Below are 16,583 nucleotides of genomic sequence, written 5' to 3'. Positions count from 1 at the left end.
ATAAATGTCAGCTATTGCCCCTTGCTGCGAGAAGCACCCGTCATCAGCTCAGAAATCACACTGTAAAGCAGGCTGGCTGGCCAGCATGGGCACTGCATACTCACACAGATGATGGGTATTTGGCTGTTTCTCTTGCTCTGTGGCTGGCTCTGATCTCCCTTGCTGTGGTGGTGTATAGTTCCCGTTTGCCGGCTGGGCGCTGTGGTGGTGGCCTGTAGACTGGAGCGGTCTGCTCTGCTCTGCTCTGTGTGTCCCTCCCTGACTCTGTGCTTCTCACTGGCCCCTCTGTGGTGACAGCTGATTTTTATCAGCCAGGTCGGGCCAGACAGATGAAGCCAGAGCACTATTTTTGGAGCGCGCTATGGCTGGTATTCCACCAGGCTGAGTCAATCACTGCTTCTGGAAGTCATGGGGGGGCATTGTGGGTGGGGGGTGACTGAGATGCCCCCCCCCCCCCCCCTTCTGCCATTCTTATAGTGGTGGTGTCACCACCTGTTCTCAGAGCCAGGACCGCTCACTCAGTGACATCACCAGGTGTTTTGCGAGAGAGTGTCACCTCTCTCAATGCGTCTTCCCCAGCTATCCTCACCAGTGATGAGGCTTCTCGTGATTCCTAGTCGCACGCTGTCTATTAATAATCCTGCCTGCCCATAAGAGCATACAAGTACAGGAAGAGTTGTATGAGTAGTGCCAAACAGCAACAGAGTTACGTATTGGAGCTCAAAATAAAAAAGCAAAATTTCAGGTGTGTGTCATATTGCTGGGCCTCTCTTTCTCAAAGTATTATGAGTCACCTTGGTCATGTGGATTGAAGAAACTCCAGATCAGAAACTTGTAAACTTTTGTTTTTTATACAATGAATCATAAGCTGGCCCAACGTAATACTATTCAAACATTATCAATATATTTTTTCCTGTATTGGATGGAATAAAAGATTGAAGCCAATCATTGGTACTTTCCTGCAATTTTCCAGTCTTGTGAGAGGGAACTTCATTCATAGGATGTCCGGGAAAAACTTGGTAACCCACATGAAACGTCTTTTTTTAGTTAAGGCTTTACTGAAACACTTACTGAATGTTATGAAGAATGTGAGTTACAGGTCTGTAATGGAAACAATGTCTCAAGATGATTTCCATGAGTGTAGTAGGACTAAAAATAAGAAATTGGCTTTGCTAGGTCAGTCAAAGATTCAATGTTATTTAGATAGATATTTAGATAGAGATGGCAAATCTTGAAAATGGACCTTTTAATTCAAATTAACTTCACTTTGTTTTTGTTCCAGAATAAATCTGGCCAGAATCAAGGGGTCAGTCTACTTTGTTGCATTGTCCTCAACTCTGATTCAGGAATGCAAACAAACCTTGTATATTTCTTATTCTTTCACAATATGAATTCATTTTATGGTGATTGTGAAAGTGCATTAGAGCCAAAATTAAAGAACAAAGCTGTGAATGTTTGTGCCCTCTTCCCTTGCTCGGTGGACATAAATTGTGTGGATGGTGATGAAGATATTGATCCTCTCATGTCAACGGTGAATCACATTCCTGTAAAGAACTTACTCACTGTCACCTCTCTGTGACAATGCAGGTCACACAGTTGTGAATGTAGCAAACCTTGAGAGTCTATGAAGTAGCAGGGGGCCCCATGCGCTTGTGTCTGTGTCATTTACTATAACGGGGCCTGTGGCATGTCTATTGGCATGAGAGCAGCATACATAGGTATGCGTTCATCAGTGTCCTCTTGGGCTTATTATAGCTTTCCCTGGTTCTAGGTCAGCTGCTGTTGGCTTAATGGGTTCCTGTCCCCTGATGGGATTCTGGAGCAATGCAATGTTTGGATTACCTTGTGAATATTTTTAATGCCATGAGCCACAGTTGGCATGGTGCGGTGGTTTACCGTGGCTACTGGAGGTGTACCCAGGAGAGGCTGTGGAGATGGGTTCCCTGGGTTTTGGCTGACTGTGCCCTATGAGGTGCTCAGCACTCATTGGTGTGAGATATGGGATGTGGTGCACAGCACTTGGCGGATGTGTCTGAATGTCACTGAGGGGATGGGGGGAGTGTCTCACATGCCAGCCAACAACTGTCCTGCTGTCTGTGTCCTACAGAGAGGGGACCATGGGGGTATTATGTGTCCCTGCAGGCTTTGATCTGCCCAGGCTCTGTCACAGAGGACCCAATCACTACCCACAAATCCAGTTCAGCTTAATGCTAGATCATCAACACTTAACTGGCAAGGAGACTGACAAGCAACCAAATTATCAGTCTTGATTGGTCAGAATAGTTAAAGCTGCTTTATTAGGAATTTGTCATTTCAGAATGCTGGGATTCAGTAAAGAATATTGTCATTATTTTTTTTTTGGAATAACCTCAACAAAACTAAAGATCGCTACAGAAATCAGTCAGTATCTATAGTATGTTCTGATGACTTGCTTATCAGACTACTGTATGAGCATTCTGAATATCTCCTCTGGAAATCTATAGATCTACTACTGGAATCTAGCTCTCAGTTCTGTGGTGCATTTCACAGCATACATTAACATACACGCACGCACACGCACACACACACACACACACACACACACACACACACACACACACACACACACACTTAAACAGGTCTAAACAGTAATTTTGTCTCCATTTCATAAAACAGATTTGGTGGTAATCTGTGAGCCAGTTAAAGACACACCCATAATATCTCAGATGGACCATCTGTTTTTTTGGGTTTTTTTCTTCAAGTTTGCAAAATAAAATACTGATGAATGAGAATGAATATTATTGAATCACAGAATTAAAAAACACAGAGAAGTTCTCACCATTTGGAATTCTGAATGTTTTCTCAGGAGTCACGTGGACACTACTGACTGTCTTTCTTCTCTGTGGCCTCACTGTATTCACCCTCTGCAATGAAGATGTTTTCAAAAATGGTATGACGGTCAAAGCCACATGCTGTGATAAACAATCTACTACCTCACATGTCACACTTTTGAATATGCAGAATGGAGGCACTTTTTATGAGAGTGCTTGTTATGTAAAGGATGTTCAATGAGATCAGAATGCATCAGAAATCACAAAGCAGAGATGTACATTGGCAGTCCAATGTAATGCCAATTAAGAGTAAGGCTGCTTTTAATTAGCTTAATTATAAGATAGGAGAAACAGTCTTTCATTAACGTGTACTGTTGCTTGCTGGTACCTGCCCTGACTGCATCTGTTATTGGAACGGGACATAGGTGGAGACATACAAATATTTATTAACAGTGAAAGGTCACTGTAGATTTCTAATGATTCCAATTCTTACTGCTGCCAAATTATACAATCTATATAATTCTGAGTTATTCAAAACCAAAAAAAAAATCCAGGCCATGCCTGCTAATTTATATTCATGATGGTCTTCACTTGTACCACCAAGTCTAACATTATCTAACACTGTCTATCCTGTTCAGAAGTCCCTGCTACTGGGTCAGTGACAAAAGGAAGGGAAATGCGTTGTGAGCTCAAACAAATCCAGCCAGTGTTTAGCTCTATAATTGAGTCTGCAAACTGCTCACCTGGTGGCAGGTGTCCTTCCTGATTGGAGTGGTGGGAGCACTGCAGGTTGTCACTGCTGCGTCCCAGGCTCCTGTAGTGACAGAAATTGGCCTCTTGGTGGCGGTGGGAGTCCAGTTGAGGTGGGGGCTGCTGGTGAAACCTTGCTGGAGGGCGGCCTTGGACTCAAACAGTGCCCGCAGGGCGTCTGTGCCCCTGCGCTCACCTAAGTGTAGGTATTCCATGGAGCGGCTTCGGGACAGAACTGTGCCCCCTCGCCCCTCTCTCTGCTCAAAGCTCCTCAACAAGATGTCAATCCTGCTTCCTGTGGGCTCAGCTCTGGGAGACAGGAACTGGAGGAAGGAAGAAGACAATAATATTTACACTGTGTGTTATTCTACATTCATGTGAATGGTAGTCTGCTGTTTTGCATTAATATCCATAGTCACATGCATATATGCATATACCATCTTTGCTTATTATGTAAAGATGTGGTCAGAACAGCTTGTTGCACGAAGGTTACTGTATGGAAAAACCATCCGTGGGTAATGTATGCAGGTAAAGGTACTGTGCAAATACAATGTACAATGCAACAAGATTTATATGTAATTACACAAGTAGAAATACACTGCAGTGTGCTGCCCAGAATAGATGAAAAAGTGACACTACACCTTTTGCCTGTCTTCTTCCAAACCAATGCTCCTGAGTTCCAGAGAACTCTGATACCTGCCAAAACATAGAGAAACATTGAAATCTCTGCACAGCATGAAGATACAGCTAACAGATGTTCTAACGTGCAGTCTGATTGTAACTAATTTATAGTCGATATGAATATGACACATACATAAGTATAGCTTTTTTGTGAAAACCTACATGAGGAAATAATGTTCAAATTCTGGCCTGACAATCAGTTTGAATGCAGAATCCCCTCTACCCTCCCACTCACTGTTCCACAAGCTGAGAGACGGACTTCCTGCAGTCCCGCTGTCCTGCCCCCATCCCTGCCCCCCACCCTCCATGACCCGTGGAGAGGGTCTTCAAGGACTGGGCTCTCCGCAGACCCTTCCTCTTCTCCATGGCTGATACTGAATGCTGGGCAGACCTGCGGGGAGGTTGGGGGGTTGTGAGAGGAGAGAACACCTTGGTGAGCTGTGAGGGGAACCCCCTGTGAGCGGCATCCATGGCCTCAGTGGCGAGAGCTTGCCTGCTTCTCTTGCTTTTGCGTTCTCAGCCTCTTATCTCCACAGAGGAAACATAAGAACACACTTATCAGTCAGAACACCACCTGCTCTGTCACTGATTTATGGCTCAGACATTGTGCACGTGGTGGTCATGTGTTACTTTCTCTTCCTGGTTTGTCAACAATATAAGACACACAGTAAGCAAAATTCTACTTGCTGCATTCTGTGAAGAAAAATGGCCCTTTCAGAAAAAAACAAGAAAAAAATGGATCAATGCAGTATGTCAAAGAACAAATTCTTTTCTATTTTAAACAGTTTTATATGTGAAACCCAGCATATGTATGTTATCCAGCTTCTTCCCTGGATATGAAACCTTGGGAGTTTTTCTGTGGTGGCAGAGTGGGATTACCTGAGGTTGCAGAGGGGAGATGGTGTTTAACTCAGTGTGTAATTCAACAGCAAGTGTCTGTATGTCCCTCACATGACACAGTTAATCATTATCATTCACACATGACCTCAGCGTCACCGCATCATGTTGGCTTTGACAATTTTTTTTCTTTTGGACAAAAAAGCAATCAACCACATCAAGGAATATTATTCACTGCAGGTATACAATACAGGAACAGCATGCCAAGGTGACTGATATCAACTGTATCAGTATGGTAACACAATAGCAACCATAACTGAATCAAAGAAAATCAATGCACTCCCTAACCCCCCCCACCCCGAGTCCAGTGGTTATGATAGGGTAGTTACAATGGTATGGAAAAGGAAATAGCAACATACGCTACTGCGGGCATGCTACCACAGTCAAATACCACAGTTTGCTAGACATTATTCCACAACTATGGTTGGCTGTCACATACAAGACAGCAGATTAATGTCAGTCAATCCAGAATTAATTTAGTAAAAAAGGCCAGGACTGTAAACACCCTAAAACAACAGGAAATTGCCTTTCACACTGACAACACCACCGTAAAGTAACCAACACAAGCAAAGTGATAAATGAATGCAACACGCACCTTCAGTACAGATGGCCACTCTTCATGCTGCTTTGGAGCATTCAGACAGGATTCTGCACCCTCGCTCACAAGACCCTCTGACAGGGAGCGAAGTCCTTCCCTTTATGACTCTGGTTCTGGGGATCAGGAATGCCAGAAAAAATTAACCAGGTCTTCACCTTTTTCTCTGTAACCACATCCATAAAGAATGTCATAAACAGATCAGGCTCTGATTGTGTTTAGCAGAAGAAACTACTGTTTCCACAGCAATTGCTGTGACCTGGGGAGGTGATTTAGCAGCACAGTGCACTGCTCTTATACTGTACAAATCGGATATGTTCAACATGATTTGGTTTGACATGCATAGGTTGCTCCATTTTGTAGCAGGTGCCTTTGAATTAAGTCAATTCAAACAGTGTTTAATTACTAAAATAATCGAGTTACTCAAAATAGCCAACTATAGGAAAACACATTACAGCTATGTTGCATAGGAGCCATGGAGAACATAACTTAATATTCATGCCAGTAGCCTTTTAAAGTGATCCCTTTATATTTTACATCTATCCACGGAGATGCATCCCCATGTCCCTTGCCCATCTAGATACTGCTTCTGATGGATGTACCCTGGGAGTGGGACTTTACAGGGCATTATGGGAAAGATGCTGTTGATGCCACTATTCCACAGTGAATAACTTGGCTGGAAACAGCACCAGCTGGACCCGGCAGATGCTGGGTGGTGCTGAGCAGGAGCTCTTGCATGCCATGCATTGTCTGGTAATGACTTCATCTACAGTAGCAACAGCAACATTTATCTGGGTACTGGCTACATATTTTGGGTAACAGAAGTAAACAAATCAGATTCAAAGGCACTTCATAACTAGAAGTGTGTGACAGGCACAGATCACACAGAGTTAAAATGAGCTGGTTCTACATTATCTCTGTTAAATGTTAACATGTCATTGTCAATTAGAGAGATCACATGTTTTGACTGTTTCCAAACTTTTTGCCACCTCAGCTAAGTGCAATGATGACCATCATCCTCTCAGTAGTTGTATTTCCTGCTGTAAACTCCTGCACTGAGGTTTACAACTTTATAACTGGCAGTACACTGCTTGACTACACTTCAACTACCCCCTGATATGTGCTAGATCTGAATCAACATACAAGGTTACTGCTATAGTAATGCCATTTTGTTGCCTACATGTGTTGCAGATCTTGTTAGGGTAAACAAATTGATGCTTTATCCATTGCAACAGACGGGGCCATTCAAGATATGCACTCAAGGTTACAATTGTAGAGCTCAGCCTGGCATTTGAACCAGCAGCTCTTTTATCAATGTCTGTTTTCCTTTACCACTGTGTCACATCACTGCCACAAACTACATATAAAGCTTTTGCATAGTCTGCTGGTTTTAATTTTGCTTGTGGAATCTGTTACTCTCTTTTGAAGGGTTACATCTGATCATGAGTGTTAGACTGAGCAAGGAAATGATCTAATAATACCCCACCCTCTCATCTACAGTGGTACATGTAAACTGTCTTTGGACTAATGGGAAATTTGTGTTCACTGTCTAAACCAGAGTATGCAGGGTAAGTCAGATTCTGTTTGCAGATGTCCATCCTCCTGACATCTAAAACAACTTGCAATACCAACAATAATTCATAATACACATTACATAACCTATTCATAGAGCAGTGTTTTTGTTTGGGTTAGTGGTTAATTAAATAATTGTGCACACTTTGAACAGGTTTATGTGGTAAATGTTTAACCCTGCCTTTAGAGAAAGACTATGATGGTCTCCTGCTTCTGGAAAGGGGAGTTCACACACAGGACAGATCTAAAGAATATTATTCTAGTATGATATACATAAATATTACATGTGTAAATTATTGCCAGTTTCATATATGCAGTACATACTGTATATTGTAAAATACATTGGAAAATATGTTTTGAATACTATACAGTAAAATTTGAGTGCTTACATTGCTTTGAAATTTAATTGGAAATATTGGTCATTCAGTTCGGCTAGTACCTTTCATATTTAGCATTATGCAGTAGCAGTGGCGTCGTAAGGTCTGATCGTTCGGGGCTATAGCCCAGAATATTCTCACCCTGAAAAAGGAGGTGTTTACAGAAAAACAACAGACTGCGTAACAGAGCGGAACTTGACTTGCAGCATCCGAAGGTGTGATAATATTTATTTATTATAAAGGTAGATATAACCTCCCCAACCTACCGATGCCGATCTCCCTTCAAAAAGGGAGCCCCAGGCAAACTTGACTTAGCCCCTGATCTTTTCAATAGCTAGAAATGCCCCTGGTCAGTAGCTTCCTTTTCATTTTCATACACTAAAAATGGCAGAAATGGTGTGGAAAAAAATGTAACCTTTAATCAAGTCCCAAAGTTAACACAGACCTGTGGTTATTGCTGATTTGCACAGTAATATTCTAACATTTCTGTAAATAAGATGCTCCTGTACACCAGAAAGCCTGTGATTAAACTTTACCCCTGCCACAGTAGCAATCACTGCAGTCATTTATACTCCCAGGGGAACTCTTCTGTAATGGTAACCGCCACACAGAACATTAAGTGATGTCATCCCACACAAACTCATTTATCCTACATGCACAGGGTCTCACACAGTGCATATGCATTCACCCCCCCCCCCCCCCCCCCCCCCCACACACACACACACACGGTCTCACATCACTCTCATTCATTCCACACACACATAAGCACACGCACATCATGCTCATTCATTCCCCACACACACACTCTCACTCCTCAGTGCTCATTCATTCTATACACTATATTCTCACATAACACAAGTGCAATCATCCCACACACACGCTCTCACACATCACATTCACTCATCCAACACGCACACACACACACACACACACACACACACTCTTACACATCACATTCATTCATCCCCCACACACACTCTCACACATTGTATTCATTCAACCCACACACACAGGCACGCATGCTCTTACATGGTGCATTCATTCATCCCACACACACTCTCACGCAGTGCATTCATTCATCCCAGACACACACACTCACACAGTGCATTCATTCATTTTACAAGGAATACAAACAAATACATCAAACACAATGGATGACCCCACGGCACGTGTCAATGTGCATTATACTGAACCAATGCTGTATTACCACTAAATGTGAAATAAAGATAAAACTGCATCTCTGATAGAACCTAGTGAATTTTTATGCATGTTTACCTTGCCTAGCCTGAATAAAAAGTTCTACCCAACACCAAATGACTAAACAGGCTGCAACATGGCAAAGCCCACAACTGACAGGCAAAACAACAGGATCAGAGAAGAAGAGAAAGCATAGCATCATGACATCTCCTCTCCTGCGAAAAGTAAGCTACGGGGAATTCACACACACTCCATGACAAAATAAAAATATGCATACATAAACTGACAGCATCATATACGCACTCTCTCTCTCTCTCTCTCTCTCTCTCTCTCTCTCTCTCTCTCAGTGGCGGCTGGTGAGCTGGAAACAGGGGAGGCTGAAAAATTACCTTTAAATCTATCATTACTTTCAACCTGTTCCTCTTTATCTTCCTTGATTTACAATAAAACAAATAAGTCACAGAATAATTGACACCAATCGCGTAAATAGAGCAAATGATTATGCTTGCAAAACAGCGCTGATTGTCTGTAGTTTGTGTGCTTGCGAAAGCTACAACGTGAGATTGTTTAATTAACAAGGGTGGCATTTATCGATTTAAATTACATTAAATGCTCATGACATATCACAGCTTTTGTGAGGTCTGTGTTCTAAATTTTATTGTTCATTGCACTCAACCTAGCCTAAAAGTTTATTCTCAGTAATTTAAATCGATCTAACTAAATTTAGCTCCGTTTTGTAATTTGAATTTTGTAACACAAGAAAGCTATAACATGAAACATTTAAGAGAAAGCTTTGGGATTACTTGCCACTTAATTGTTCAAATTGCTATCCTTGTTAATTAAACAACCTCAATGCTATATCTTTCGCAATAGCGCACAAACTACAGACAATCTGCGCTGTTTCGCGAGCATATTCATTTACTCTATTTACACATTGGTCTCAATTATTGTGTGAATTATTTGTTTTATTGTTAATCAAGGAGGATAAAGGGGAACAGGTTGAAAGTAATGATAGATTTAAAGGTAATGTTTCAGCCTCCCCTGTTTCCAGCTCACCAGCCGCCACTGATATATACACACGATATGGACAAAAGTATTCGGACGCCTGACCATTACATTGTAATGACATTATACAAAAATTATATCTTAAGCCTAAAATTGCACAGAAAGTGGCATTAACTGAGTATATAAGTTTTGGACCTCCTATTTTATTTTTTTTTCTTTTCATCTTTTTAATGGACACTTCAATAAAATAAAATTAAAATCTATAAAAATCTATTAAAATCGTGTCGTGTCTGCACTTTTGTCAGTTTTGTTGCACTTTCATGAAATTGACAATGCGTGGAATTCAACATTTAGATGTCCCTGGCAGGAATTTAACATTTTTATGACGCAGTATAGTCACACAGATAATCCTAATAAAGTGTGTATTCTCTGCCAAACACCCATACTGTAGTTAAATCCATGTAGAGATTATTCCCAGTATAAAAACATTGTTTGTTACAAAAGAAATAATAGAATGAGCTTGAATTTGTTGTCACTGAAATATAAGTACTAGGTTTACAATTAATCTTTTGATCTCCTCTCCTTTTTTATGAATTTTGAAAGGTTTGCACAATTATATTCAATTTTAGTAGTGTAGGTAACATAAGTTATGACTGAAACATGAGTTCATAGTAAGTTTAAGTATATTTCACCATTTCCCTCTGCTGGATAAAAGATGAAATTTTCTCACCATTGTGCCAGTGGAGTGCATTATCTAGCCTGAAATGGTAAGGTATTTGTCTTGTGTTGATTGGAAATTTGTAATTAATAATACAGCTAATAATAATATCATATATATTATTAGGATTTAGTGCATTTTTTCCACCAAAAAAAAAAACATAAAAACAATATATATATATATATATATATATATATATATATATATATATATACACAATTATTCAGAGAAATTTACAGTTCCCTTATTAACATTTTTTTCATTTATACAGCTGGGTATTTACCAAGGCAATTCAGATTAGCCTCCTTATCCAAGGATACAGCAGCAGGGCCCCAGCTGGGAATCAAACTGGTAACCTTTGGATTATGTGCCCTGCTCCTCAACACCATACCACACTGCTGTTCCATCTAGCTCATTATGAAATTCTTAATTAAAATCTACTCTCCTACCCCTAGAGGTAACTTTTAAACTGGAGCCACATCCCAGTCCAGCCCCCAACCCCTAGCTGTGATTGGCCCTCAGGGTCATGTTGGTGACATTACAGTGAGGGCTACTCATGCACAAGGTTTCAGACATGAGGAGCTATACAAAGGCGCTCAGTGGGACACACTTCCCCATTCATTAGCTTCTGTCCAAACCACACTGTATCTACAGGTGGAATCAACATTCATATTCTATTATTATGTACAGTTGTGCTCAAAAGTTTGCATACCTTGGGAGAATTTGCAAGATGTGTACCATTTTTTAAAGAAAACATGAGTGAGAAGGCAAAACACGTGTATTTTATTTCGTATAGGACTCAAGTTCATATGTAAGGCATAACAGAATGGCACAATCATCAAACAAAACATGACAATAAAGAAAATGAGGAAATAATCCCTGTTCAAAAGTTTGCATACCTTTAGTTCTTAATACTGTGTATTGCCCCCTTTAACATCAATGATGGCATGCAGTCTTTTGTAGTAATTGTGCGTGAGGTCCTTAATTCTCTCAGGTGGTATAGCTGCCCATTCTTCTTGGCAAAATGCCTCCAGTTCCTGTAAATTTTTAGGCTGTCTTGCATGAACTGCATGTTTGAGATCTCCCCAAAGTGGCTCAATGCATGCAATGTTGAGGTCAGGAGACTGTGATGGCCACTCCAGAACCTTCACCTTTTCTGCTGTAGCCATTGGAGGGTCAACTTGGCCTTGTGCTTCGGATCATTTTCATGTTGCAACATCCAAGAGCGTCCCATGTGCAGCTTCCGTGCTTTAGAATGCAAATTGTCTGCCAGTATTTTCTGACAACATGCTGCATTCATCTTGCCATCAATTTTGACTAACTTCCCTGTGCCACTGGAGCTCACACAGCCCCAAAACATAAGAGATCCACCACCATGCTTTACAGTGGGGATGGTGTACTTTTCACCGTAGGCCTTGTTGACTCCTCTCCAAACATGGCATTTTTGGTTGTGACTATAAAGTTCAATTTTGGTCTCATCACTCCAAATGACTGTGCTCCAGAAGCTGTGAGGCTTGTCTAGGTGTTGTCTGGTGTACTGTAAGTGGGCCTATTTGTGGCATGGGCGCAGTAACGGCTTTCTTCTGGCAACTCAACCGTGTAGGTCATTTGTGTTCAAGTACCTCCTTATTGTGCTCCTTGAAACAACAACACCACTTTTTTTCCAGTGCAGCCTGTATTTCTCTTGACATTGTTTGTGGATTTTTCTTTGCATCCCGAACAATTCTTCTGGCAGTAGTGGGTGAAATCTTTCTTGGTCTACCTGACTGTGGCTTAGTATCAACAGAACCTCTTATTTTCCACCTCTTTATCAGGGTTTGAACAGTACTGACACATTTTCAAGTGTTTGGATATCTTTTTATATCCTTTTCCTGCTTTATAAAGTTCAACTACCTTAGTACGCAGGTCCATTGGCAGTTCTTTTGTCTTCCCCATGGTGCAGTATCCAGCCAGTGTCCAAGTCCAAGTCAGTGCATCACCTCATGAGCTGAGAAACTCACTGACTATTTATGCAGACACAGACACTAATTACAATTGCAATGAGTCACAGGTGTGGGAACTTCCCTTTAATAGCCATTTAAACCTGTGTGTGTCAACCTGTGTGTTTATAATGTGGCCAAACATTCAAGGATATGTGAACTTTTGATCAGGGCTGTTTGGGTGATTTCAGTTATCATTATGATTTAAAAAGGAGTCAAACAACTATGTGATAATAAATGACTTCATTTGACCACTATCCTTAAATAAGAAAAAAATATTTTGCATTATCAGTCATATTTTCCAAATAAATGCCAATGTTTACCAATTTCTTTCAGGGTATGCAAACATTTGAGCATTTGAACTGTATATTATAGAATACCAATATATTGTTTAGAAATAAACCTTGATTTTTTACTCTGTTACTCAAAGTTTCAGATTAAAACAGGGCTATAGATGAAACAGGGCTATGATCATTTTTATTTTGTAGTGCATCTGCAGCTGCATGAAAGCAATGTTTCTGTGCCAAAGTGTTATGTGATACCACTCTTGTGAAGTGGATAATTCAAGGCCTAATAAGACATTGCTAACGTTCACTCCCAGGGATTGGACTGAGAAACAGTCAGGGTGTGGCTTTGAGCTTGGTGTGACTCAGAATTGGATATGGTTTTGTGTTGACTGAGACCCTGAAATGGGTGTGGCATTGTGTTAGGTGTGGATGTGAAGTTTCTATGGATGTGTTTCCCTTCCCTTCACTATCTTGCAAAGAGAGCTGTGCTGCCCTCTGCTGGCCTGCTGTATATGCAGACATCTGTCTGAGAGCTGACCTGGCACAGATGACTGTTGACATTTGCTCCTGAATCTGGGCACATCTGAAGCCTCCCAAAGCCTCAGGACCTCTGGGGTGTGAGAGCAGAAAGAGCAGGAGGATGACAGTGAAGGTACAAGAAGTGATAGAGCAGAGAGAAAGAGAGGAAGCCGAGAGAGAGAGCACAGGGAGTGATAGAGCGCAGAGAGAGAGAGCGAGTGAGAGTGCACATGGAGTGATAGAGCAGAGAGAGATAGAGATCCAGTGAGTTATAGCGCAGAAAGAGAGAGAGAGTGAGAGAGAGAGAGAACACAAGGAGTGATGGATGGGACAGACAGGCATACTGATCCTCTGGGAGTGTGATAAATCACACAATGGATGTGTCAGTGCTAGAGCAGCAGCCACAGTGTCACACTTTGCCTTGTCTTCCTTATTTATAATGAATGTTTTCACTGACATACAATGCATGGGAAAATATCCCATCTAACAACCTTCATAAACAAATACATTTGAACATCACAGTTCTCAGTGGAAGAGCACATGTGACCAGTATCTGTGAGGTGAATAAATCAGGGAGTTACTGTGAAAATTCATGGTGAAACGTGAAGAGAGGAGATATTAATGAACAGAGAACATGCAAAGGTTATTTACAGAGAGGCCTGTTGACATGGTCAGTCTGTTGCATCTGTGTGACTACTGACTACTATTCGTCATAAACAAAGTTTCATAACTCATCTTTAATATTCTGACTAGAGCTGAATGTTAATTAGTATCCTGCTCATCCTTGTTCAGACTCAGTTGATAAAGAATTACTATCATTTTCACTGTATGGTTGCTTAGCAGAGACCTTTATCTGAGGCCAGTTGCCCAACTTGGATCTTACCCAGCTGTGCAGCTCTGTATTTCCTGTACCAAAGCAGCTGAGGCTGAGGTTATGTCTCCTCCTCCAGGGAACAACCATGGTGGCATAAACCCATCACCATCTAAGTTCAGTTACTAAGGTGATCTTGTCTGAGAAAATGCACAATGCTGCCAGTGTTTATACCAACCCAGAATCACACACTCCATTTCCCAGCAGTTTCACAACACTGCTACCAACTGTAACCATAACACAACCAATGATGAACATCAAGCTATAACTGAGAGCATGTTTTTCACGGCCAGCTGCTCTGGGTGTTCCTGTAATAGGTATAAACTGAAGGTCAATTAAGGTGGGATATCAATTAAGTGACATGTACCTTAGTCCTTTATAAAATGTGAAACACAATGGTACATGCCTTTACTTCCACAATGGAAGTTAAAGAATGAGCTATCAGCATATGTGCCACAATGATCAGTAACCTTATGATTAATCATTAAAGATTGCATTCTGCAATATTGTGCAAAAGGATACTGTTACAAACATAAATCTTTTTGTTAAGTCTACACTCTGAATTTATCCTTTTTGTTCTTTTCTAAGTTCTGTGAAGTCACCTCCAGATTTTGGAACATAAAAGGTTAATTTAGAAACCCAATCCACACAACGCATGCAAAGTACATGTGGCTGTTAAAAAATTAACCTCCTTAACTACTAATTTCTTTAAAGCTACGCTGGTAATTGACCACAAGAAAAGCTTGTTCTGCAGCTTTTCTGCCGAGTCCACGGGGAAGGGAAATTTAATTCCAATGTAGTAACCATAATATATTCTGCATCTTCTTACCTCAGTGCCGGCCCAAGCCTTTATGGGGACCTAAGCAAAATTTGATATGGGGGCCCCCACTGCCTTGGCGCCGCCAATACTATTGACGATTGCCGCCTGCTACCACTCTTTCTCCCACTCTTTCCTCAGCAAACACAGTTTTTATAAAACTTGTAGGCAGGCTCTTCCTGAATCATTTTTTGTCAGTTAGTAAACTATACAATGCAGTATTATATTTAACATTTGATAACAGTGAGCATTAACTAGCAAGCCTAGCTAACTAGCTAGCTAACATTAGATTACATTACCTAACGCTAGCTAATTAGCTAGCTAGCTTGATAATGTTTAACTTGAAATATCGTGAACATGAGTATGTAAAATGCCTTACCTGGAGTAGTCGCTGGTCAGAGCTGCATTGATTTTGATGTAATCCTAAAAGAGAAAAAGTGAGACTTGCAGTGTTTCTCAATCGTACTCCTGGAGCCCCCCTGTCCTACATATCTTCTATCTATCCTTACTCCAAACACACCTGATTGAAATTAGTGATTAAATCAGGTGTGCTCAGCTAGTCAAAAGCGCCACTGATGAGTTCAGCCAGGTAGGTAGAGCAGGGAAAGATGGAAAACGTGCAGAGCAGGGGAGCTCCAGGAGCAGGATTGAGAATCAGTGTGTTAGAGATATGGATGCATAAGTACAGCCTGTCATCTTTGTTACTCCCTGTGAAAGAGAAAGTAAACCTCTTAAAAGGCTTCCTGACTCCGTCATCTCTCTTAAGACACTACATAAAATCGGCGATGAGATAAACTGTAGATGCAGTCAGATTTTTTGCGCAGAGAGTGAGGGTAGGATAAAACGCTGGTGGACACGCTAGGTAGTTAACTTCGGGTTCTTTCAAGGAAGAAAGAAAAGGAGGAGGGAAAGAAAATGGATACTATTGGGACTCTGTCGACATTTGATTCCAAGTTACAGACCTGGGACGAATGTTGTGAAATTATGGAACAGTTTGTCATTGATAATGAAATTGACGATGTTGATAAGAAGAGAGCTATTTTCATCAGTGCAGTGGGAGAGCTGACTTATAGACTCATGAGAAACCTCCTGCGCCCCGCAAAACCCAGTGACCAAAAATACGACATTTGGCCAAATATGACCAAAACCATTTTAACCCGAGACCTAGTGAGATCGTGCAAAGATTTAAGTTCGACTCTCTCTCCAGTAAGCCCATAGAAACCTTAACTGAGTACATAGAGGAACTGAGAAAGCTTGCTCATGATTGTAATTAAGGAGCTACTCTAGAGCAAAGGCTTCGAGATCGATCAGTGTGTGGCATAAATGATGACCGGATCCAAAGACGGCTGTTGTTGGAAGCAAACTTAACTTTTGAGAATGCTATGAAAATTGTGTTGGCCATGGAAACCGCAACTAAAAATGCACAAGATATACAAGAGAAGTCAGCAGCCATGACATGCAATAAAGTTCATGAACAGAGTAAAAGCTCATGCGGGAGTAAGAAAATG

The 16,583-nt window shown here is 41.2% G+C and overlaps 1 protein-coding gene across 1 annotated transcript in view; it reads right to left on the bottom strand.

Annotated features, from left to right (window-relative positions):
• Positions 1–16,583, bottom strand: part of xirp1 (xin actin binding repeat containing 1) — a 48,019-nt gene that overhangs the window by 13,139 nt on the left and 18,297 nt on the right. The window contains exons 5-8 of the mRNA XM_036518739.1: positions 15,455–15,498; positions 4,477–4,632; positions 3,554–3,869; positions 1,897–2,101 (exon numbers count right to left, since the gene is read on the bottom strand). Of these exons, the coding sequence (XP_036374632.1) occupies positions 1,897–2,101; positions 3,554–3,869; positions 4,477–4,632; positions 15,455–15,498 (721 nt within the window). The remainder of the gene's footprint in view (positions 1–1,896; positions 2,102–3,553; positions 3,870–4,476; positions 4,633–15,454; positions 15,499–16,583) is intronic.

This window comes from Megalops cyprinoides, chromosome 24 (assembly GCF_013368585.1).
Source record: "Megalops cyprinoides isolate fMegCyp1 chromosome 24, fMegCyp1.pri, whole genome shotgun sequence".
In the NCBI taxonomy this organism is placed as follows: Eukaryota; Metazoa; Chordata; class Actinopteri; order Elopiformes; family Megalopidae; genus Megalops; species Megalops cyprinoides.
This window is presented reverse-complemented; position numbering and strand designations above follow the sequence as displayed.